Genomic DNA, 26,415 nt, shown 5'->3' with positions numbered 1-26,415 from the left:
AAAGCTGATTTATGGCTGAAATATTGCTGCACTTTAATAAAAAACAACAACTTTTAACCAATAAGGATGATGATCTTTCACTGACTGTTGATGTTTCGGAGCATGGGTCCCTTATGGACAATTGCCCAGTGGCTCCTCTTACCTATTCATTCGGCACAAAGACACACATGACATTGAAGTGAGTCACTATTCAACGTGAGAAAGAGAAGCAGCCATTTTATCCCTGGGCTAAAACAGTGGAAGCCCGGCTTTTGAGTGAAGAGGCACAGGTGGAGGTGGAGACAATGCTCTTGCAGTGGCAGTGCTGTCTTGCAGGAAGTTTCATGTTTCATGTTATCTGTCTTCCTCCAGATGACCGAGGGCCGTCTGTGCCAGGTTCACCTCCTTGATGGCAGGAAGCTGGAGCTGCTGGTTCAGGTAGTGGACAATTTCTGCTTGCAATCTTTCTGCTGCATACCCTCTGAGGTTTTCCTGATGTACTGAAATTAGGTTGGAATTCATAATGTGTGTTGTAAAGAAAGTCTTATTCACCATGGCTTCTATATTGATTTTATTTCTTGTCAAATTGACCTCGTCAACCTTTTTCAGTGAAATGCTTTATGAATGTCTGTCACATGTACACTTGTTTCCCACCTTCTGTCATTTCTTCTTGTGTTTTTGACATTCTGGCACATGAATTTTGAGTTAGCATACACATGATCTACATTGAACTCCTGTATTTTAATCTAAACTTTCCAGCCCAAGCTGTTGTCCCGTGAGCTGTTAGATTTGGTGGCCTCGCATTTTAACCTGAAGGAGAAAGAATACTTTGGGTTGTGCTTCATAGATGACACGTAAGTACATTTCCTAATGTAATAGATATGTTCTAATAGTGTGTGTGTGTGTTCGTTTAATTAAAGCTATTGGTTGATTTAGACCCAATCCTTGTTGACAGAAATCTTAAAAAAAGGAAAAAAGAAGTGAGAAACATTACAAAAAGCAGTATTCTATGATTTATTCTTTTATCCCTGCTCAGTGGCCAGAATAACTGGCTCCAGCTGGATCGTAAAGTCCTTGATCATGACTTCTCCAAGACTGCAGGGCCTCTGGAGCTGAAGTTCCTTGTGAGGTAAGTGCACTCGCTGCAAAAGCTTGCCAAATTTGGATTACTGGTGTGCTTTATCAGAAACATCAGCCTATACTGACAATTGAAAATCGCACTATTTTACATTTTAGACTGAGTTGTCAATAATTGAAGCCTGCTTTGAAGCAAGTTGGTGTATTGAGAGCTTTGTGGCGTCCACAGCTTGTCCTGACCAGCAGGTGGCAGTGATGGAACACAGTTTACATCTTGCTGTGTAACTGCTAAATTATATTGAACATGATGAATAATTCTGAGGCACTGGTAAAATGTATTAACACTATTTCAAGTGAAGCTTGCTGACACAGAAAACTCTACACAGGTTTTATATTGAGAAGATCACCTTCTTGAAAGAGAACCCAACAGTGGAGCTGTTCTTCCTGAACGCTAAATCTTTAGTGTTTAATGTAAGTGTTTTTAAGCATTTATTTTCTAAAAACCTTGTCTAATATATTTTATTTTTGTATCCTAGTAATCCTTTAGTTTCAGATCATTGCACACAATAGTTGATTGATTGTTGAAGGTGCCTAATCCAACTATTGATCTGCCATCAATGTTGATCCCATAGACTCATAAGAAACAGATTTCAATCAACTGGGAGTTGATGGTCAGTATGATCAATATGTTGCACATATAGGCCTATTGTTGTCCATATTACATGTCTATATTAAAAACTAACTTATAGGCTGTCTATACTGTGTATACTCTCTTTGCCAAACTCAATGCCCATTGATTTAGCAAATAGCATAAAGATTGGAATGATATTTCCTAAAACCTACAGTTTTTCATGTTTTCATGACTTGAAACAGTTCTGAAACTCCTACAGATCACACACTGCTTTGTTATGAGATCTCAAGCAGTTTCAAAATGCTGCTTTCAAGTGCTGTTGGAAGTTTTACAATATTACACAAAGTGCATGACTCACTGTAATGTAACATGTCAAGTAATATGTTATTGTTTAATGCAATTGTTTGTGTGTAGCATTTACAATCATTATAATGGTGTTAAGCCAAGGACCAGTTATTTCAAGTGTGTTACTGTAAACTTGTTATAACATAGGTCAAATTAAAATAATACTATTCGGCTAAGTCTATTGATACCTATTATTAAATCTCGGTTATCATAAATGAAGTTATTGGGTGTGCTAAGTTTATTGGAAAATAAGTGTACTAGGCATGAAGTGTAGTCACTATATGCGGATTTGTAAGTTTTGGAAACGTACGAGGAGCACGTGAACGCGGCATGTGGTCAAACGTTGCAGTGCAGTTTTCTTTCGCGGGGAGAGCAGACTGGTCACCATGGGAGACGGAGACTGTTGAACCTGCTTTCGGACTGTACCACTTTACTCAGGGGGACGTAGGCTCAGGCAGGACCTTCAGTTAGTCTTTCTATGCACCAGTGTGTGTGTGTTTTTTGTCGCCTATACAAAATGTCTCGATAACTCGGGTGCTGAAAAACAGAATTAAATACACTTCTTGGACAGTTTCAAACACCATATTCTCTCTGTGGCAGTGGTTCAGTCGGTAACGGTGGGACCGAGGTACGGGACGGGAAGATTTTCTCTCAAGTCAAGTGTGTCGGACAGGCTGCACTTGCGCATGTGAGTGTGTTTTTAAACCCTACTAATTTGTCCGTTATTATTTTTATTTTTTACAACAGGAGACCATCGAAGTGGAAAGTGAAAATGTTTTCAAGTTAGCCGCATTCGCATTGCAGGTAAGAACCCGTTTGTCGCAGGCTTTCTAGACAGATTTTGTCACTCGCCCCAAATGTGAATGAAAACGGTCGGGGGGGGGGCTCGCAACATTTGAACATTTGATGCTTTAGTTTGGAGCTATTGTTAAAAAACTGGCCCTTTTGTATATTGATAAATTGAGCTTGTACTTAGACGCAGTGTTTTTCTTGTGTTACATTGAAGTAGAGAAAGTAAAATGTAACGTAGTCAAATTAAACGTGTTGAAGTTAACGTTAGCTTTACATTTAGCAAACATTAACATTAGCGAGTTATTATTAAGTGTTGCATTTTCCTATATTTCTTAGACTAACTGCATTATTTCCCTTTTAAGGAGGCCAAAGGAGATTACACCAGGTAAGAAGTAATCAAAATTAAACGTTAAAGCCCTTAATGAGCTAAATGTAAATGTTTTGAGTGAGCAAGAAAACATGGTGTCATTAAATAGTCAAGTTCATCTGGAGATACGATGGTTTTTTAAAGTTAAAACATCTCGAAATGTTTGCTGTAACATTATTGGTATACACTGACATTCGTAAAACCTTTTCATGAACTAGTGTCTGCAGTTTAATCTAAACTCCGCATATTTTATTAACATAAGTGTTTGCTTCTGTACTCTTGACAAGGAAGCAGGGTTTAGTTTGTCAAGTTGTTTGGTCAGTGCTAAGTGTGTACACGATGGCTGTGTGTAGCCAGTTAATGTTCAATTTGACTTTCTCAGATTGTATTTGATGCTGGACTCCCCTCAGTTAATAATTCCCTTGATTTTTCTCTTGTGACATTGAACTGATCCTCTACTGGCTCGCTGCCATCCACATGGTCCAAACTTTGGCTTTAGAGTCAATTGTGTTTACAATTACAACAAAACTTTACAAAGACACTTCTTTTCTGACATGTTTTGATTGCATCACCTCCTAACAGCTGTCACATTTCCTGACAGACATGGCCTATATGACGCATACATGTACATTGTGTACACAATTTGGTCAATGACACTGGTGGGAGACAAAACCTCCATAATCTGTTCGCTAGCGGAGACAACGTTTTCACAGGGGGCCTTGCTCTCAGAGGTCTGACCTGCTGATAGGGTATGTTGTTTTATTGACTGCTATAGGAGTGAAGGGCATTGGCTGCGATTAGTAGACACTGCTCTATCTGATTGAGTGACTGAGCAGGTTGAAGCAGCACAACTTGTGTGTTTTCCCGGTGCTTTGCCTCTAAAGGCCTCACTGTCCATTATGTGAGCACAAAGATTTGTGCTTTGTAAGGAATTGTGCATGTAGGTTTTGAATGGCCAAACATGCAATGCTGAAAATGCAGTTTGAGCCCTTGTCAAACTCTTACCTTTTGTTCTCTTGAAAAAAAACAAAACACTTGGCTGCATTTGCATGTGCTCATTAACTGCCTTGTTATTTACAGACCTGATAAATGTTAATTATTAGTTATTGCAGCTTTAGTGCAGATTTATGCTTGTGTTTTTATTTAAAGCTGCTTTACCCTGAAGTGAAGTGTGCTTTCTGAACTCTGCTCATGTGGGTGTGGGGATGGGCTGTACTTTGCCCTGACCTTGAAAGCACAATAAAAGACAAACTGCCAACAAATCGGTACAATCAGCGAGGATGGGAGTGTGTCCAACTCTAGCTGTATTTTTCTTTAGTTTTCACAGACACTAGCCTATTTTCCCCCTGCTCATCCTAATTATGGTTTCTAGATATTTAGTTGGAAGGCACTCAGAGAATTGTTTTGTCATTTGACAACAACAATAAAAGCTGTTTCCTTCTTTGGAGAAATGTGTTTATATGTATATAACGGAAAAATAAAAATGTTTTCCTCAAACTTCTTTTACTTTAATGTACCACAGGCCCCAATACCTAACATGATGCATTCCCATCCTGTGGCAGTATTTTTCATTCCTGTCTGCGGTGTCCTTTATTTCTGCTTTCTTGAGAGAACAGGCTCGGTAAATCCCCTCATAAAGCATATAATATAAATGTGTCTTCTCTACACTCTATCAGCAAAGGGCCCCTGGAGCAGTGAGATTAACTGTGGAGGAGTTAGGGAGACCTCCTCCTCCTACAGCCAGCTGCCTTAAGAGGGATGAGCCAGACCCACTGTCCAATGGTAGACAAGAAGGCGTCAGAAGGACTCACTGTAGTCATGTTATTGTGGTGGTGGAGTGGGCCAACCCCCTGCTGTGCATTGAATTAATGCACCATCAGGTTTCACATTGTGCTTGTATTGTATCAGAGTTCCCCTTTGCCGTGTCGGTATTGCATTGCATCTTGTTTTTACTGTACTGAGGTATAATCCATAGCTAAATGCAGCAAGTTACAACTCTTCTCTGGGGGTTGATGAAAGGTATTGTGGACAACGTAGGACATCACTGAACTGATTTATGCCTTCAGTTATGCCTAACAGAGTAACTGAGCTGGGATTTGTCTATGCCATTTTATATATATATATATATATATATATATTTACTGCTAGTAATGTTAAATCAACTTTGATTAACACATTGTCAGTTGTGCTCTAATTTTATCCACATGAACCAATATAACACCCAGATAGTTTTAGTCCTCAGTCCTATTTGCAGGTGTAGCCTGTAGTTAGTGGTTCATTCACAGCAACAGGCTCTCTCATTGTGCTCCCTCCACAGTCACCACGTCTCAGCCATGTGGAATAGCTGACACATGAGTATTATCTCTCCCACACTGGGAAGACTGCGCTGCGCTGGGCTGGGCTGTACAGGGTGTAGGAATTGCCCCCACGCTGCAGGCTGCAGGCAGATAACAGACGTGGTAATGAATTCCAGATTGCTGACACGGCAGCGTGGCTGCAGAGCAGATCACCCCGACAACGCCAGGCCCCAGCTCCCCATAAAATGTATGCCATCAAACACACAGCGAAGTGCCGTGGCAGCAAAACCCAGTCAACCTAGGAGAGGTAGCTATGGGGAAGAGTGATTCAAGTGCTTCTGCCCTTGCAGTGGCTCACTCTTGTTTTTGTTTAGTATGCTGGTTCACATAACTTGCTCATAATGGTTCTGTTCAACCACGTCAGCAACTGTTAAATTCCATTCTTCTTGAAAGAAGAAGACTTAAATTGATGTTCATGAAAGTCAACTTAAGGTCAAGTGGCCCTTTGTCTGAGATCATTCAATACTTATGTTGATATGTTGAGGTTATTATTAAAGCTGGTACAATCCTTGAGGATGTTCTAATAATTTTATATTATAATTTATATTATAAGTATGGTCTGATCTACACATTTGAGTTCTGTCTCCGAGGCCACACACTGTTTTGTAACAGCGCTGGGGCTCATACAATACTTTTCAACACAGGGAGAGGCTTCCAAGTGCTTGTGAATGGCTTTTGGTTGGTCTCGGGTGGACTGGCCTGCCAAGCCAGAGCCCCTTTTGTCCTGCAGAAACTGTAGACCCAGTTTTTGCTCCTACATAATGTTGGATCGGCTCATAGTTCACTATCATAGACAATGACAATTTGTCTGTACAGTTAACATTGCCAGTTTCTGTGTTTACTACAACACTCGAAGCCTCTGCTTAACATTATTGGCAGAGTTTGTGGGTGAGACAAACTGTAGGCTACCTGTTGCATCTGTCATGCTCTTATTATTGCCTAATATGTGAAGGTGAATAAATAAAAAGTACTTTACCCACAGTACATAGATTAACTGTGGAGTGCATTACTGTTGAGAACCTGCATGAAATGGTTTTTATCATTTTGAAAAGATTTATTGCCAAGCCCCTGAAAAAGGCTCCCTATGACTTAAAGGCCCTGTGTGTGCTTTTAGACTTATGTCTTTCCAGACTTTTAAATTAAGTCTGGCAAGACATGAGTGAAGCTCAAGTTTAGTCTTGGCAAGCAGCACTACTCTTTATACTGTACATAAGAAAGATGAAAACAAGATCCTGACACTGCACCTTTTTCTAAAGGTTTGCAAACAGGAATTATTGCCGTCATGCCTTAAGATAGAAATTCAAACCACACTGTGAAAACACATCTGGAGATGTGTTCTCTCTATGCATTTTTAGACTTTTACTTAAGATTCTTGTGTAAACATTTACCTTGACTTTCTGGCCTAGAGCACTCAGTCATAACAGGATACTAGATTATTATTATTATTATTAGATATCTAAGTGTAGAGATTTGCATGTGTAGGAGAGTTGGTAATTGGACCATGATAATGTGTCTTTCATCAATCAACAATGTAATTTTGGTGCTTGTGTTGCTCTTAGCTATAAAGCATAAATGAGCAACTAGAAAGGACTCTTGTTATTGTGAATTAATAATGTGTGGTTGTTAAAGTGTATATTATTTTTTCTTCAGTGCTGAGACTGCCAGATCAGACCTGAAGCAACTCCCAGTTCTTCCCACCAGAGTATTAAGGGAGCATCCATCTCTCAATTACTGGTAAGTTATCTGAGCTGTTGAGGTATCTGAAAACAAACCACAAAATGCTTAAGGGCCTGTGGTGTGGGAGGGTCGCTGTTTGGGGATCACACACAGCCCCATAGATACTCATGGTTCAGCCAATACCACAGCCCTTCCTCAACAATGTACGCTTACAATTCAGCTGTTAAAATGGCGTCAGTGACACCTGGTTGTACAAATCAGAAGAGCAGTTTTTGGTGGCAAGGTGCATACAGGCCTGCCTGGTACTTGAATGGTTTGGACTCTGATGTGGTGACTAATTAATGCCTGGGTTAATTACATTTGCCCATTCGCCCTGAGAGGGCACATGGAGGTGCTGACAGCTGCTCGCTGTCTAAAGGACTGCTGTGTGTCTCTTCAATCCACGCTGCTATTTTGCTCCCCTGCTTTCCCATCCTCTTCTGGCTAAATGGTCGTCTGGGGCTGCTGCAGCCTCTGAAGCAGATACATCAGTTTAACATCCAAATTAAAATTATAGTCTTATGGTGCATGGATGAGCACACAAACACGTCGGTCTCTTTCTGTCTGTTAAGCCACAGTGAGTTTGCTGTCTGGCTGTGCTATTAAAAGGGATGATTACAGTGCGAAGGAAATGGGATGCATTTGCAGGAGAGGTAGAGGAGAGCCATCAGCAGGCCAGTAGGCCAGACTGCATTTTCTGCATGAGCAGACAGAATCTGTGTTAAAGAAAAGGGGCCCTCTCACAATCCCTCTGTGGCTGGAATGTGTAACACTTGATGGATTATTCATTAAATGTTTTATCTATCCATTTGCAGTGAGGACAAAGTGATTGAACACTACAAGAAACTGAAGGGGCTGACCAGAGGACAAGCCATTGTACAGTAAGTTCAGCACTACTTTATGTTTATGATTAAAAATTATTTGAGTTTGAGCAAATTAACTTGTGTGTCCCTCATGCACCACTGCCTCTGATGTCACAGTTCTCCACAGAACGTAAGGCCTTAAACCTCATGTGTCCGCACTGTGGTGGCTGTTGTTATAAGAGGTGGCTGTCACATGCCAGAATGTGTCATTAATTAGAGGAGGTGCTCTTTGAGCAGGCAGCCAGCCAGCCTTGTGAGGATGTCAGTCCTCTGCTGTGTTTTTCCTGGGACTGTAACTCAGAGCAACCCTGGGTCATTTAGGCTCGGATGATTTGTGCCCTTGAACTGATCAATGGACTCTCCCTCACAGCCCTGAAACAAATCGATCAGCTTGCCACTGCAAATGACTGTGGCTTCTCAATGACTGTAGCTTAATTCCCACTCTGTCTGTTGTACAACAGCCACCAGTTGACAGTGATGAAGTGTAAGTGGCAGAATTCCTGTTAACGTGTTGCTCTTTCTCTCAAGGTATCTGGCCCTGGTGGAGTCCCTGCCGACATATGGAGTCCATTATTACCCAGTGAAGGTAACAGTGGTGCCCTGAATCATACAGAAGCTTAACCTTTGAACAAGCTTCTGTCAGCTTCTGTCATCAATCTAACCTCTATTCACTTAATTTTACAACATTTTACTTGATGCTTGAATCACAAGGTATTTTCCTGTTTAAATTCTGTGCTTTAGCGAAAGCAGCTGTACTGCATGTTTAAAAAAGGAATAAAAAAATTGCTGCTTACATAACTCAGTCAAGGATCCAGTAAACCATTGTAGCAGTACATTTTTAGTTTAGCATGTTTCAAGTTTTAACTTTCCTTGATTTTACACATGTTCACTAACTTTCTCTACCAATTCTTATTAAATCAAGGTGTCTGAGGAGATCAAACAGTGGCATTAAAATGACTCAGTCAGGCATGCAGAGATTATAAGGCCTTTACTGTATTTGATGTCTTCTTGTGTTGCTTTTGCTGCGACCTTAATGGGGTAATTGCTTTGGTTTTTTGTCAAACTCTCACCAATAAAGCTACCTCTAATGAGTAGTGGTGCTGTGTGTGTGTGTTTATGTGCAGGACAAGCAAGAAATACCATGGTGGCTAGGAGTTAGCTACAAAGGCATTGGCCAGTACGATTTGCAGGATAAACTGAAACCAAGAAAGGTAGGTTGAATTCTTTTTACAGCTGCTCTAATTGCCTTATTAGTTTTCTTTTTTTCCCATTTAAAAAAAAAAAAACAGAACTCCTCCACTTGAAACACATTTTCTTGTTGTCTCGTTTATTTTTGTGTAGTTTTTCCTAATACACATCAAGCATCTAAGGATACAGGATTTCATATGTTGTACAAATTGTAAAGCCCTCTGGGACTAACTTAGTGTGTGGGCTTTATAAATAAACTTGACTTGGTTTTCCTACAAAGTGACATTTAATACTCAAACAAGTAAAACGCTTTAATATTAAAGTTATTAGCTTTTGACTTCTTTTGGAAGTATGTACTATTTGGCACTATTGAAATACTTACATTTCTAGTTGTTGAAAACACAGCTTTTATCTGCATGCCTCTTGTTAGCTGGTTAATGATCCATCCACACTGTAAATAGCCGTAATTAAGACCCTGGTTCCCATGCCAGTCAGGAGAAAGAGGAAGACAGATGGGGAAAATATTTTGGAGTATGTGTTGTGTGCAGTCAAGGCTGTAGGTGTAAGAGCAAATAGAGTACAATACTAGCAAAAGTGAAAGCAATGAATTGTCATAGGGATTATAAAACAGCTGAACTTGAAAAATTGGGAATTGTCTGTTATGATTATAAATGAAATCATTAGGGCAATGTTCTGTAAAGTACAACATGTATATTGTAAACAAATAGCATTAACGTTGCTTTTACTGTTAATAAATTCTATCAGACACAACTTCCTGGCTACTCCTCTGGCCTGTAGAGAGCCCGTCAGGTGCCTATTGTGGTGCATCTGTCAAAAAAGTTCTTTGAGTACAGAAATGTCCTGCTCCTCCCCCGTTTGAAAGGTGTTATTCACTAGTGTCCCAACCAAGCATTTCTCCCCTGCCTCTTTCATTAGACTAGTCATAGCTGTTGTTATATGGCAGCAAGCTGTTGACATAGCAGGGTGTGCTGTTACACTGGGCATAGCCTAAGTGTGTCTTTTTTTCCCGAAGCCTCCTGGTGAAAGGTGTTGTGGTTCTCTGTAGGAAGAAGCAGGCCTAGGGGACTGGGTTTGGCACTGGCACTGTGTTGTTGGGTGGGTGTTTAGAGTTGGGGGACAGTAATGAGGGTGTTGGGGTGCTGGGAGGGTTTTAAACTAGTCTATACCTTCTTCAACTCCTCCACACAAAGAAGGGACAGTCACATGAGAATGTCATTAGTTTCCTGTTGTGGAAGAACTGTTGCCTTTGTAAATGACCTTTTTTGTTGCTCTTACTGATAGTTGGATGTGTACGGATACATTCCTTTTGCCTGTATATCTGGAGAATATTGATAGTGCTTCCTGCCTTAGTTCACAGCCCCTGTATTCAACCCTGCCCATCCCTCCTTCCACTCTGTCCAGCCCCTCACAGCATGCTGCATTCATTATGGTAATGTGTGTGTGTGTTGTGGTAATGTGTGTGTGTGTGTGTCCTGGAGGGATTCACAAAACAATTATCTGTGTAGGGGGGCTAGATGTAGAGGTGGTACTGGTGGGAGGTCAGCAGTTGTAATGTAATTTTTATTTAAATTTTTAACTTTCTAAAAATCATTTGAAGTAGCACATTTGCTTTCCTGTATGCATGCCAGTTTCGTCACTTGATATTGAAGAGCCTGCAACTCAAAGCTTACTCTTCCTGCTGTGTTAAAGAAAATTGAAATAGTAAGTACCCTGTCACTTCATCTACAAGTTACATGTAGATAGTAGTATATAGGTACTATTAAATGTAGATTGACATGGGAGAAAAAGAAGGGGCAAAAACAGTTTTAGGAGAAGGATCAGAAGTATAGTTGTACTGTGTATGATTGTGTATGTGAAAATAAACTTAATTGTGATTTTGAGACTATTCAACGTGAGTGTGATGTGTTTCCAGAGCATCAGATGGCAAGTTGAGACTTAATCCTTTCCTGAATTTAACCAGGAGACCTTTCTGTCTCTCTTCCTCACTGTGTGTTCTCTCCCAGTGGGTAATGGGACACTCCTTAAGACCACATGCTGGTCCACATGGATGATGAGCCAGCGGAACCAAAATAATTCTTCAGTTTATTATGGGTGTTAGTGTCAGCTTGGTTGAAATAAGCACATGATCTAAAAGACCTGAAAAAATTAAGAAGTGTCTTAGTGAAAAGAAAGTTTAAAAATTTGATTTAACTGAACACTAAACGAACCAAAACAGGATCAAGTTCCTTCCGGCGGTTTCTCGTTGTCAGGTTTTCACAACTTTAAGCTTTGCGTCATGTTTGTGGAGACCTGCAGTGTTGCCAGCCAGCCTGAGCTGGTATTTGAAGTGTTATGTGAAGGGTGGGGCTGATCTTTTTCTGTACGGGTGTGTGAGCAGGCCCTTTGACACATTTTCATCCATATATGATTTTGCGGACTCGTGGCTGTCAGGGTCCTTGGGTTGTGGGTTTGAGCTGGATCTGAACAGCCTGATCCCATCTGAAACCACAGACATTTCTGGCTCACTTCCACCAGCCTGTAATGAGATGTTTGGCAAAAACAAGATAGATGTTTATACGAAAGATACGAACATGCAGAAATCCTGTGTGTTCACTAAAATCATAATCACTTAAACTGGTGTTTTTCCTGGTATTAAGAAAATGGTGACTTTTTTAATCTTGGAGTTCCACTTATGAGTCACTTACTGTGTCAACTTGCTTGTGTGCAGATTGATTTCTTGGACTGTTTTCTCTTCAAGAGAACTATATGCAGTCTTGAGATTGAGGTGTGTCACATTCTTGAAATATTTAGGTCGTGGCTTCAGCAGCAGTCACCGGAGAGTCTTCTATGAGTTTCATTAATGTGTTCTCTCACACAGGTGTGGAGTTTCTCAAATAGGAGGAATGATCTGGTGAAAGTGCGTGTTTATTGTCCAGACCATTGTTATCTGTTGTTACAATGTAAATGATGCTAGTGATAGCGACTAGGGGGTGTCAATTGGTGTGGGGTCCCCTCTACAATGGGATGAGATTTTTGGAAGTGTCCTGCCGGCTGGTTCCCATTGTTCATTAAGCACCATGTTTTTCATTTCAGTGGCAGACTGGGTGTAATTTAATAGATAAGAAGTGCCGTATTTGCTGGAACAGCATGTGGAATGATCCACCATACGCACAATCATAATATTGACGTTGAGTGTCTTTATGGATAATAGCTTTGGAGTAAAAAATCTACATGTAAGGTTCACACAAAATGGCCTGGCAGAGTGCACCCCTGCTATTAATGATTAGAGCATGGTAACAGATTCCTACCATGTTTGCTCTGGTGGGGGAGATGGTTATAGTATATTCTGCTACACAACAGTGCTTTGTATGGTGTTTACAGAGAACTTCCCAGATAGAGGTGGAGTATTCAGTGTCTGCGTAGGGTTGATCCCGTATCTGTGAGTGACGGGAAATGGAGCAGAGATGTCTTCATACACGGAAAAACCTGGCCTAGCAAATACTTGTGTACAACCTGCCCATCTGGTCTGACTAAAAAGGAAGTGAGTTGTGTAGGAGAGAGAAAGAGAGAGAGAGAAGCACATAGTAGTACAAAGCCTCAGAGGCAGTGTGAGGTATCTGTGATGTCAGAGGTTTGGGGGGGGGCGTTGTTAAAGGGGCATGGCCAGGCTCAGCTGAAACTCTTGCAACACCTATCTGGCTCCAGACAGACAAGAGAGAGTATTGTTCGAAGAAGCTCTAGCCCTGTGGGAAAGTCAAAGTATTTTACGCAAACCCAAGAGCGATCAGCAGGAATTTGATAAGCGAAAAAATACCATTCACGGTAAGCCTCGTTTTTGTGTCCACCTATTACCTGTTCAGCTGTTTTAAATAGTCAGTGGGTTTAAATTGTTTTTTTTTTCACTTCATGCTCCTTTTAATGTTCTCTGTAGTGTGGTGCTGTACCTGGTGACTGTGATCTAGATACGTGCACTATGTCACTGTGTGAACCACACTGCTGTAAAGGAAGATTTGTTCTGTGTTTTTATAGTTGGATTGCGAATGTGTTTGTCCCAGTGGAAGTGAAGATGTGTCAGCTTATGGTGATTTCTTACCCTAGGTACAATTTCTCTCTCAGGCTAAAAGATGTATAATATATTTTTGTAGTCTGGAGTAATTTAGGTTGTTACCTTCTATCAGGTAAAACAGTGGTTATAAATTATCTCCCAAATTAAACTATTTTGTAAAGGTTGATTGCACAGAATACCTTCAGTCATCCATAGCTTGCCTTGCCATCTTTATCTACATCGAGGACCACAATGGAAATAAGTTTGTAACTTTCTTCTGTTATCCTCGACAGTTCTGATAAATGTATATTGTCAATGTGATGGCATCTATTTATGCATTTATTTGTGTTACTGTTCAATCAAATCAAATCAAAATCTCAACCCCTCTGCTGTGCAGTGTCTTTTCTGTTTATCAAAATGAGAGCAGGGAAGATTTGTTTAAAGGCAAGTGGTTCCAAATCTGTTCAGTGAGCCCAGTATCATTGGAGCAAATGTTTCAATCTGACAGAGAAGTCCTGTCTCTGTTTTCAATCACAGCAGAATGAAACGAGAAGCTGGCCGGCCGCTTGGCACGGTTTTTCTCTCTGCAGTTGCATTATAATTGCTCCTGTGTTAGCTCGAACCTCCACCTGAGTGGCTGGCCCGCTGAGCCCCATTAACAGCTTCAGCTGTTACGTTGTTTCTGCTAATGTTGCAAGTTGACCTGAAAAGTTGTTTTAATACCAGCCTCCCTGTTGTGTTGTCTTTTGGCAAGATTGATCCCTCTCATATCAGAAGCTTTTCGGAGTAAATTGACGCCATTGTGTGTTTAACAGCATCTGATTATCAAATTACATTTCTGTATATGTACTGTAAATCCACATGATTTAATAGCCCTGTGTTGGCTTGTGTACAGTGATGTGTAATGTCTCTCTACACCTACCCCCCTTTCTGATGAACTGGCTCTTTCTCTCTGCAGTTGTTTCAGTGGAAGCAGTTGGAGAATTTGTATTTCCGAGAGAAGAAATTTGCTGTCGAAGTGAACGACCCGCACAGGTCAGAAAAGGCAAACCACTTAATCTATCTTAACTGATCTTAATAGGTCCTTTCACGGTTTTTGTAGTGTTCCCATTTTAGCTGCTGCTCTCTTGCTTCAGACGTCCTTATCCTACACCTTACATGCTGTGAAGGGCATCTGCAGCCAGTGGCCCATTTAGGACACTGTGTTAATAGCTGTAACCTGTCTGTTAAAGGAGTGTTTTCCTTGTGTTCAAGGGCCACTTTATTATTCTAAGGTTGTTTTGAGACCTCTGCTCCTCACACAGGCTTTAATGTGGCACTTCCAGCCTCTAAAGGTGTTATTAAATCCCACTGTCTGTTTCAAAATGTATTAGATGTTGCTGCTCTTCTCCTCTTCACTATATTATTACACAAACACTCACACATTTAATTGGATAAAAAATTATAATAATTATTTTCTAATCTTCTAATCTGCCTTTTTAACCTACAGCCTCATTTATCTACCATCAACTGTTTAGTTGTAATATGCAGCAAGTACTGAGTGTTAGTATTATCTTTTACAGGAGAACAGTGACCAAGCGAACTTTCGGACAGTCTAGTCTGGTTATTCACACATGGTATGCCAGCCACTCTCTGATTAAAACCATCTGGGTGATGGCCATCAGTCAACACCAGTTCTACCTGGACAGGAAACAAAGCAAAGTAAGTGTCTGTTTTCTCTTCACTTCACTTTACTTTGTTCACATTTCCTGCCAACTCACATTAAGACAGAAACACTTTAATACTCCTTCCACTGATGCTTGACCTGTGTAGAGAGCTTGCCTCAGGTCGAGTGACCCGCATATGCGACCTACCTACAGCTCAGGGTCAGGCCTGTGTGTGTGTGCGTGCAGAAAACCTGCTGAAACACAGGAGCTATTAAAGTCAAGGAGTTTATAACTGAATTAATTCATCATTGAGGTGAAAACACAGTCAGATTTAAAGCAGGGTGTCCGCGGGGTCTTAAAAATCTTAAAAGGTAATAAATCAATTTTGCGATAATTAAGGCTATTTAAAAGTCTAATTCGCCATTTAACAAGGTATAAAATTTAGTAGTTATTTAGTAATTATTTTTGTCAATGTGAAAATCCTGTTTGTCCAAATAGTTTGTTTGCTAAAAGTTCAGCTGGATGTATTTATTTATATTGCATTTATATAAATATAGCCAAAAATACTCGACAGTGCTTTGTGACTGTGTCATTCATCTCTGTAACATTAGACGCGGGGATCTACCATGCAAACCGGAAAATAATTTACGAGTACAACCGACCCTAATCTCCCACCCTGCCAGACCCTCAATGCTAATCGTTCAAAAAATAATTGGAGTGGCAATCAAGAGTACCGGGATTAACCCAGTGGGCCGGTCGCTCTGTGGCTAGTTGAACAGCCCCGTTCCTCAAAAACAACAGCGAGCTGCACTGCCAGCAGCATAGACAGAAGACTATAGGGACAATTCAAGGAGCGTTTTGGTTTGGCTAACGTTAGGTGGCTATTTAGCTAAATCTTTGCCTTTTATTGAAACATGTTAAATTTTTCATAAACAGATACTTTAGGAAGTTTTTCCTTGCCTCTGTCGCCTAGTGCTTGTTCTTGGTGGGAACTGTTGGGCTTCTGTAGATATCATCGCAGAGTACGGTCTAGACCTGCTCTTTTATGAAAAGCGCTGTGAGATAACTGTTGTTGTGATTTGGCGCTATATAAATAAAATTGAATTGAATTGAATACATTCGTCAGTGTCACTTTTTGTGAACAGATCAATCACAGCCTGGATGGAGCGGGATACAAAAAAAAAAAAGTTTGATGTGCTACAACAAACTTTATAAATGTTGAAATTGTTGATATTGATTATTGACGAGTTAGTAGCCTACTTAAAATTAAGGTTGGAGACTACCGTGTAGAGCATTTTTCTTGCACAAAGTTAATGAATAAAAAACAACCCCAAAATAAACAGCTTTAACTGTAATTAATATTATATTAGAGGTAAGTTATATACTATTATATGAAATTACATTGAATATAGTAACAGAATGAATACATTACACAAACTAACAGTTTACAATTTTATATTTTTTATATTAACAATATACTTTTAATTGTTATAATATTATACTAATACAGTCATCTAGACTTTTTCCTGGTTCCAGGTTGTGTCTGTGCTACACCACCTACACTACTGTTATTCATCACTCAGTTTATTCTCTTCATCTTTGTTTCCTCCTGGCCTGTTTGAATTCTGTTGTATTGATCAAGTGGGTGATGAACGGTATCACACATATCATTGCAGGCAAGCTCACATTATCTAGTTTAAACCAACTAAAACACAAAATCACACTGTGTTTCACATGATTTGCTGTAATGTTGCACACATAAACATCATAGCCTATGTTAGACAAAGGATTTTCTCAGGAAATCTGACCAGACCAGAAAGTTGGTGAATGCCTAAATGTTTAGGTGGCGTTACAACCTGATGACATATAGGCAATAAATATATTATAAATATATGTAAATTCCTTTTAAAAACTCAAATGTCCCTTTTATAGGTTTGTGGCTGACTTAATCAGTTACACCTCAAAGTGGCGTGGCAGTCTTAAAATATGTTGAAAAGGTCGGTTGAATTTTACTTCAGGATTCCTGTATATACCCATTAAAGAGGTTGCTTCCCCCAAACAAAATTCACAAAATAGGAGGGAAGACTAATTCATGCATGCACGTGTGTAGACTAAGCAGGGGTGATATTAAATGACAAAAGTTGATATACAGGAGAAAACTTAGCTGAACGAAATATAGAATGCTTGAGATCCTTTATATTCCTTTATATTTTTTCAGTTGTCACCTGCTACCTGAATTTAGTGTTTCCCTTTATATAAATAAAAACATTTTCACCAAATATTGATGCAGAAAAGGCAGTCATTTGTACCAAAAAACTATCCAGAAATTAAGGAAATTAAGTGTTTAATGCTGATTTTTTTTTTTCATATAATTTAGCATTGAAGATTTCTTAAAAATAGTGTTTAAAATCGGGCTCTCATGAAGCCATTATCCTGGATCGTCTCGTGAGCTAAGTGTCCTAAGTGAATACTGACTGGAGTTTGTTCATCATGTGATGCGCACTGCCTGATCCGTGTCCCGTGCCTTGTGTAAATAGCTGGGCAAAGGGAATCCCCAGCCTCCTGGTTTAATGTAAATATATCCCATGCCAGTAAACCTTATGTTGGTAAAGGCATCGTTGGTTTAAAAAGACTAGAATAGCTGTTACCTATTGAACCTGAAGTAACAGGCAGTTGGGAAGCTGAAATTGAAAATGTGCAAGAGCTTGAAATTGCTTATTTATATAGTAGACTGATGTAGTTGTAGTAGTACCTATTATTATGCATATTCTTGCCCTGTCTGTGGCTTAAGAGGAAACATATTCAAGTAAACTACAGTTTGCAATATAAAATGTGGCTTTTATGACCTCACCATTGTGAATAAATAAGAAAAGGCACAGGGTGTTCACAGGCGAGGTCCTTGTTTGAGCGTTAAAAGTTGTCCCAATGCCCTAATGATACACTCCATGTGTTTGTGTTTATGATGCATGTTTGCTGAGCATCAGGGCTGTTATGCGGTATGAGAGGTGTGTGATGGGCATTTCGTGGTGGAGATGGATGAGTGTGTGGCTGCACTCAAATGAGGTTATTCAGCCACTGTCTCCCTCAAAGGCAGATGGTGTGTCAGTGTTCATCCAGGAATAGAGCCCACGCTGATTGATGAGAGAGCAGTGCGCTTGGAGTACCAAGCATGCAAATGGAGCCACCACTATCGCAGTGCGCTATCATTAAAATGAAAAACTCACACACACCCCCTTCACTACTCTCTTCCTTCCTCCTCGTCCATGTTTCCTCCTCCTAACTGTCTCTTCCCTCCCCCACAGTCAAAAATGACCACAACCAGGAGTTCAGGAGACATCGCCATGGACCTCACAGAGATCTGCGCCCCGCGGATCAGTAAACTTTCCAGCATTGAGAGCAAAGACCAGCTTATCATGGCCAGCAACGGAAGCCTCATCTCAGCCGGTAAGCTAATGGCCTCTGTTCCACATCAGGCTGATGAGCGATGATGTATTGCTATAATTTGTAGTTAATCAGATGTGTGCTTGTTCCAGGTTCTGCTGACTCTGAAGTCAGCGAGGAACAGAAGAAAGAAAAGATTGCAGAGTTGAAAAAGAAAGAAAAGGGTCTTCAAGAGACACTGTCAAAGAAACTTGAGGAACTGAAGAAGATCTGCATGAGAGAAGCTGTGAGTGTCCCTCTTATTCTGTTGTTTTCCAATGATGTTTAAAACATCCACACTCCCAGCTGACTGTTGGTTGTTCCCATTTTCAGGTGCTTACGGGCAGATTGCCTAAAGAGTATCCCTTGGCCACAGGTGAGAAGGTTCCTCAGGTACGACGGCGTGTTGGGACAGCCTTCAAGCTGGATGACCTTTTCCCCTATGATGAGGTTAGTATAGCTACTGTTGTGTTGTGTTTTTGTTGATATATTTCTGTGATGTAATTTGGCATGTCACACGCTGTTGAAACACAGTTCTTACACCAATGTTTGTTTACCTAGAGATCATTTAAGCTCAGATGACTTTTTGAGGATTAAGAGTTTAACATGTGTTTTGAGGCTTACATAATGCTGTGAGCCAATTGGGAAAACATACTTTTAACTTGGAGATGTGTTTGTTTCTTTGTTCAGAGTTCTGCTGTTGACAGGATCTGTCTTTATTTTTGGGAAATTCCCCGTTAACTGTGTCCATGTTGTGTGTTTCCCTGTAGGACCCACATCTGAGGAATCTGGAGAGCATGTTCGCCTTGCAGCAGAAGATCGTGGAAGCAGCCGTAAAGTTATCCAACGAGGGTGAACTCAGCAAGACGGTGAAGAAAAAGAGGAGAAACAACTGTCTGGATGCAATGAGGAAGCTGGAGGAGATCGAGAAGGAGATCAACACCTACAGGATCAAGAAAGGAAAGACACCCACTCAGAGGGCCTCACTGATCTTAGCAGGTAGATATCATAAACATTTTAAGCTTTGCTAGCATATCAAAGCTTGAAATAAATTTTTAATGACCATCAATTTGGTTTGACTATGAAGTAGTAAGTGTTTGAAAAGTCTGACACCTTAATGTAATAAAGTATATAAAATAAAGTTTCTGATTCTGAAAAATGGAATATCAGAGGTGTTTCTGAGGATTTCTCTCTTCTGTTATCAGATGATGTCAACCCTTCAGACCTCAGCTCTCTATCTGACAGCCTCACTCTGGATGATGGTAAGTGCCCGGGCATAGCCACGCTAAGTGTTTACTCCCCCCTCCCCCTTATACTACATTTTAGATCAATTTTAACCAATCACTTTCATCTCACAGATGATGAGCCTGCTACCCAGAGGCAGCGGTCCAGATCGGTTCAGTATTCCCCGAGACCACACCATGCAGAAACTCTGGACATCCACTACAGCCAAGACAGACATGCCTCTGCCAATGACCAGCATGCAGACTGCAGGTATAAAGCTAGCACTTACACCCATGGACATATCAGAATTTTTAATTTCCACTGTGTGGTTGTTTGTTTTAGAGACCCAAAGCATGGAGCTAGTACAGACCTGTAAAGTAGAGCTACATTCCTGCCAGTTACCTCCTCCCTCCTTCTCCTGCCTCTCCAACAATCTCCCTCTTATCAGCCCAACGCACCGGCTTTAAAAATAGATGGAAAAGAACATGTCGCTGCCTGTGAAGGAGCAGACAACAATTCCAAGCTGAGAAGAAAAGGGAAACAGGAAAGTGGCTCTGGGAACTTGGTTTATATGGCAGCTACTTCATGACTGTTTACAAAATGGTATGGGTGATGTGTTGCCCTCAGCGTCAGAGGTTGAAGCTCATTTAAAACAGTCATAATGCTTGCTGTTGCATGAAAAGAAAGATCAATGGACTATGTAATAGCAGTCATTCAGGTGTAAGTGATGACTAAAATACTGCATTCAAGCAAACCCAAGGTGTTTTCTTTCCTCCTTCAGTTTTCAGAATAAGGGAAGAGAGTGTAGAGGTGTTTATCTCAAAGAGTCGAACGCCCTGAAAACATTGTTGTTATCTGTGTTCCAGAATAAATTATGATGTCCAGGAATCACTACATCCCTACAGTTACCGTGATGCCTTATCAAGCCACAGAAGCCCGTATAAACCGGCTTCCAGACAGCCACATGATGCCCGCAGCATGCCCCCTACCCCCCTCCTCACACGCAACGCTTACAGCAGCACCCAGCTCAGGTGAGGCCTGACCCACCTGTGTTTTTTTTTTCTTGAATATCTGCTTCATGTGTGTTTTGGTGTATATGTGAGTCAAAACACAGCTATTTTATTAAGTGGTTTTAATTTGTAGATCAGAGGATGCACCACAACATTTCCGCCAGCGTAGCGGTAGTCTGGAGTCCCAGTCTCAGTTCCAGACGGAAACCGAACCCCCTGTGCCAACGCTCACCTACTCCACAGCCCGGCGCAGCAACAGCACTGAGGTCCTCGATGATGGCTCCTCCTATACAAGCCAGTCCAGCGTAGAGTACAGTGTCCCCGGTAACCCCACCCACAGACGCAGAGCTCGCGGCCGCCACAGAAAAGACATGTATGCCAACACGGGCAGCATGCCCAACCTGGCTCAGCCAGACACCCGCTGCTACGCCTACCAGCCTCGGGCCAGACCCACCACGACAGCCTACTATGTGACGGGCTATCCAAGCTACGCAGAACCAGAGTCTTACTCCAATGGACTCTACATGTACGACAGTGAGATGGAAGGACACTATAACGTCAATCCTTCCTACCACCCAACCCCAACAGCTTATCATAGCCACGATATGCACAGTCACTACAGTAACGACGAGATAGATGGCATGTCACAGAACCTGTACGCCACGCTGCGGCCATCCAGGAACCGCCCGGTGCCCCGCAGCAACGAGCAGGTCAGTAGGAACATCCAGAAGGCTTTGGTGTCTGAACACTTGAGAGGCTGGTACCAACGCAACGCTGCACACAAACAGACAGCATACAGCTTTGACAGAGGCTCCCAGCAGAGCGTGGGCTATCAGACCATGCCTGCACCCTACAGCCACAACAACAGAAACACCTCCTACTCCACAGGTCAGATCAATGCACCATATATTACAGTGTCTAGTGCATTATGTTGTTGACCCTGGTTTCACATGTAGGTGGGTCATTTGCTGACTTGTACCATTTTTTTCTCCAGTGTCCTCCAGTGGAAACTGGCACAGCCACATGAGTGGTGGTATGTCAGAATACGACATGCCCGTGCATGCGCCGCAGTCCTACTCTTACAGCACAGCCCCCTACAGCCACTCCGCCCACAACAGGTGAGGAAAAAAATGTTGCCTCAACTCAGCTCCTTATCCAATAAGCCACTCCCTGATCCTCCTTATCTCCAGAGATACTAAAAGTGCTAGTGTTTAATTACCTAGAATGGATGACTACAGAGAATATTGCTATTTGGTTTTGTTATCTCATGCACACAAGAATACTGTGGACCGATGAGTAGCCAATGTTACCTTTTCTTCAACTTTACCCTTAAGTTTGGGAATCAGAAAACATCCATCTGCTTAGCATTGTAAGCTTGGTTCAGGCGTAGGATTATGGGATCTGTGCAGCCAGCAGTCAGTTCTTCCTCAGAGCTTAACACTGGTTCTGCTCTCCTCCTTAACTGTCCACTGGCCCCTGCTTTCTTATAGATATGGCACCTCCCAGCTCTTTAAGGGCTCCTGGCACAGCCCTGATGGCCAGAGGCGCTGTGCCCTTTTCCCTGCTAGCTCTTCCTCCTCTACCTCCTCCCTGCCCTCCTCTTTTCCCTCCTCCTCCCCTGGCTGTCGGGTCAGGCAGGTGACCTCCAACCATGTGCAGCCACAATCCTCCAGAGGGCACAAGCTCAGTAAGGTGTCCTTTGTGAAAGGTAGTTAATAGTAAGTAAACAGCAACAGCCAGAGCCTGTGCGTTTGCTTTCTTCAATTTGTCCGCAGCCTCCGACTCCATAGTCTGCTTGTTGATGTTTTGAAGTGAACTTTGCATTTTTGAGCTGTTTGACTGATCCTTCATTGTCATGTATGATATGGTAACTGCATGGCTTTAAAAAACATGCCTGCCCTTCTTGCTCTTACAGTCGGCATATTGTCATCCAGTGGTCACATTTTTCTGCAGTGTGCCTTTGCCGTTCAGATTTTTTATATATTTTTTTTGGTTTCTTTTCCTCTGACGTTTGCCTTCCTCTTGGCCCATGCAGAGACTCCCTGCCCATGTGCTTCCATTCACCCTTGATCTTTGCCCCCTCTCATGCACAGATGTCCCCCAGAGTTTGAGTGGCGGAGCTGTGATAGGATGGCGTGCCCTGCGGGGCCTTTAGAGAGGTGTGGTGCTGTTGCCTATGCTACTGACCTGGAAAATTAACCCCCTCCCCCCAATAATTAAAGTCACAGCACAGAAGAAAGGGTGAGAGACAAGAATGTAAAACTTCCCCACATGGTTATCATGGTGATGGTGTCTGTTTTTATATGGGGCAGGGACGGACAGAAAGTTCCAAATCATCTCATACCACACTTGCTGATTTTCTCTGGGTGTCTCATGGTGGTGGGAGAGCACTTGTGTGGCAGAGGAAAAAATGTGACCCCTGAATATTGTTGCATTTAAAGGCTATGTGTGAGCTATGTGTGTGTGTCTGTGTGCATCTGCTGTTTTGTTGGGTGAAAATGTTTGACCCTGGGTTTACCCTTGTCTGAAACTGATATTACCATTATCATGGGTGGAACATATGAAGTAAATTAGTTAGGGTTGGGTCTCAATTTTATCGATTCGGATTCTACTTATCAAATCCGGTTCTTATCAAATCTCGGTTCTGATTCCCAACCCCTTCACCACAAATCTGGTCACCACTCGATGACATTTATCCACTTCCTCCTTGCTCATTTTCCCCTTCATGGCTAGTGAAAGGAGGTCCTGTACTAGAGGGGACTAGTTTCTACAGATTATTTCATCGATTTATTGATGCGTTGTACTTTTGCTTGGCGACGGCGGACCCCCTCAGTAACAGGTTCAGCTATGTACGTTGATAGATCTTTATTAGTCCTTTTGGAAATTCAGTGTGTCATACAGCAAGCATCAGACCAACAGTCTGATTTCATGATTTGATTTAAATGCTAAAGTTACTGTTACCTTGTCCGTGGCCGCTGGCATAACACCGGGTGCTTTCTGATCAGATGACGTCGTGCTGTTGCGGTAGGCAACATAAGTTTCGTTTTACGGTGGACGGACTGTAACATTGCAGAGTTGTTGTTTTCTTTTAGCTTGAAATAATCCCATACTTTAGACACTTTCTTCTTCGTCCCTCGCTATTTTCTCTCTCTTCCTCCACTTTGCAAACAGCGCCATCATAATCACGTTGTGTTCACAGCGTAAGCGCGATGTGCCACAGTAATAAATGTCCGTGCAAAACACTGTGCTATATAGTTATATGGATTAAACGAAGCGTCGATGCAAAGAATTTTCGTTGACGCATTTTAGTAATTGAATTAATTGATGAATCGTTTCATCCCTATTCCTTAGCGTCAGTGGTTGTTAGTGGTAGCTGTAAGGCGTCATTGTAGCCAGGAGAGCGTAACACACTGAACATTTTGGACGCGCTTCCTCCCTTGAATGAAATATGCTTACTGCAGGTGTTGCATTTTGCTGTGTTGTTTTTGTAGCGTTCCAACATGTAAACAGAAGTACTCTCTTCTCACATACTTTGTTGACGTGCTGTGTTAACAAATAATGTGACGTTATGTCTGCGAAGCAGGTTCTGACTGAAATATGCAAAAAGTTAGCAACCGATAAGAATTGAAATGCACACAAATTTGGTAACAGTTCCAACTTTGAACCGATTTTCGACATGCCCAACCCTAAACGTAGTACATGAATATTTTTTATATTCCTTCGTGGCACTACAAAGCTGAAATATGACAGGATGATTTTGACAGCCCAGGGTTAATTCATTCTAAAGTCCTTGTTAACCATTCATAAGCTACACTCAGTTTGCCACCTGTCTAATGTGTTTTATTCTTGTGTGTTTATTACAGATCATACATAGATGTCAGCGAAATGGACCCAAACATCAATAACCAAATGCACACTAACCCGGAGCCAGAAGACCAGATTTACTGGCACGAAGATTCAAAACCGGGAACAATAGTGTAGCTGCCTATCTGACATCGTGCTGTATTAACATTTTACCATGACAAATTGTCATTGTGCCTTAGACTGCACTTACCTGTTTTTCTGTTCAAGTGGATCCAAAGAATGAAGAAACTTAACTTCTGTGGAATTCAGTGTGTAAAGAAAATGAATGCAATTGCCAAACTGATCACATCCTTGTGTTTAACAATAACAAAACCCCACAGGAGCATCTACATGTCTGGATTGCTAGTGTTTGTGGTGATGGCACTTGTGCACTGAAACTATACCAGGAACTGCTGTGGACTGCGTGGTATAGCCAAAGTAAAAACGTAGAATAAACTTCAAGTGTTTCTCTGTAGAGATGCCGGCTTCACAAACAAAGGACCAGGACTGTCTCTGTAAGAGGATACTGAGCCGCAATGAACAATGAGAATGACTCATCCTGATCTGCCACTTACACAAATGTGTGAACCCTGTAACCATGAAGGACTGGACAAGCATTAATAATGACATTATTAAAATGAAGGATTGAACTCATTAAAAATGAGTCAAAAAGATGGCTACTTCCTGGAAGATTTTGCAGTCACCAGATCCAGATTAATCGTAGCGTTGCTTGTAGCTACCACCGTGCTTCCTTGTAGTCTTGTTTGTCATTTTAAAAAGTTTTCCGTTTTTCTCAGTCAGTACTTACAATATAGTCGAGTCAAGTGGAATGCTTATGAATGGTATTACCCAAAGTCACCAACTTTGATATCACTGCCACATCTGATCAGTCACTGCAGGAAGACAACAAATTATTTTTAACATGGTTATTTCATCCATGCTGGAAATCATGGACTGGTGCTCCCAATTTCTCTAAAGAGAATGATGCTGTGTGTACATGTTGGTATTGTAAATACACTGGTTCTGTCTTTTTGTTTTGTAGAGCATTTTTATGTATTTGAAAAGCATGTAATATATAGTAAACGATTGTTGTTAAGCTGGTTCTTAGTAATTTGTATAATTGCATTTGTTTGAATAAAAAAAACAGCATTTGAATCAGCTGTTTTGCTTGGAGTTCATATTTATTAATGTGAACAGTGCACAGACTTCTCAGGGAAATGTAATCAAATTCAGGGTGCAGGAAATTCAAATCCATTAATTTAGGTAATTGACAGTCTGTTGAGACAGATCAATCGATGAAATGGAGTTTGAAGAAAGTACAATGATTGTCACCACTTAGAGGAAAATTGCTAAACCTAACCTAAAGTCTGTGAACAGGCTTTGTCACAGTGGCTTAGGATGGTGGTCTTTACATATAAATGGTTTGGAAACTGCTTATCTGGGGTGCATTCAAGGAGCCAAACACTACATTCTGACTACATCCCTTCTTTTGTGAGCTTGTAAGAATGAATGCAGAACTGCAATCAGTCATGATGAGAGCCAATTATCAATAAATGATCTGTTTTTAGAAATCTTCTCCTGCTGCAGAGCTCTGCTGTGTATGTTCCCACCGCCTTGCTGTGTTGCCAGCCTGGTTTTCTGTGTCCTTAAGCCATAAACCAACCAAACCAGTCTTTAAAACCTGTCACACCCATTATAAGCTATAACCCGTTCTTCTGTCCTCCCTGTGAACGACAAGCTAGTGTTTATAGCACCAAACCCTCCCTTTAGGCATCCATGTAATATAAGTCTGCTGTACACATGTATTGTCCCCCCGTAGATTATGCTGTAACCCTTCACCTCCTTTCCCTCCCTTTCTTCCCCAGCTGGCCCACATTTTCTACCACTGGTAACTTCTTTACAAAGGCTGCAG

At 41.4% G+C, this 26,415-nt stretch overlaps 1 protein-coding gene across 6 annotated transcripts; it reads left to right on the top strand.

Moving 5' to 3' along the window:
• Positions 1–351: 351 nt before the first annotated feature.
• frmd4ba (FERM domain containing 4Ba) lies at positions 352–25,658 on the top strand. Of its 6 annotated transcripts, none has more exons than XM_046028603.1 (24): positions 352–417; positions 739–833; positions 1,016–1,108; positions 1,443–1,527; positions 2,780–2,836; positions 3,187–3,209; positions 7,199–7,282; positions 8,080–8,145; positions 8,656–8,713; positions 9,252–9,338; positions 14,319–14,395; positions 14,923–15,061; positions 18,309–18,450; positions 18,540–18,673; positions 18,760–18,876; positions 19,197–19,425; positions 19,632–19,688; positions 19,785–19,920; positions 20,556–20,681; positions 20,794–21,548; positions 21,655–21,778; positions 22,151–22,368; positions 22,754–22,901; positions 24,524–25,658. In XM_046028603.1, exons 1-23 carry the CDS (start codon positions 352–354, stop codon positions 22,813–22,815), a joined length of 3,030 nt encoding a protein of 1,009 aa, XP_045884559.1. In that variant the 3' UTR covers positions 22,816–22,901; positions 24,524–25,658. The 6 variants fall into 6 exon arrangements, with proteins under 6 accessions (XP_045884559.1, XP_045884557.1, XP_045884562.1 ...); XM_046028601.1 differs by having other exon boundaries at positions 20,517–20,681; XM_046028606.1 differs by lacking the exon at positions 22,151–22,368 and having other exon boundaries at positions 20,517–20,681.
• The last annotated feature ends 757 nt before the right edge of the window (positions 25,659–26,415 follow it).

The sequence above is a fragment of the Micropterus dolomieu genome, linkage group LG18, assembly GCF_021292245.1.
Source record: "Micropterus dolomieu isolate WLL.071019.BEF.003 ecotype Adirondacks linkage group LG18, ASM2129224v1, whole genome shotgun sequence".
In the NCBI taxonomy this organism is placed as follows: Eukaryota; Metazoa; Chordata; class Actinopteri; order Centrarchiformes; family Centrarchidae; genus Micropterus; species Micropterus dolomieu.
This window is presented reverse-complemented; position numbering and strand designations above follow the sequence as displayed.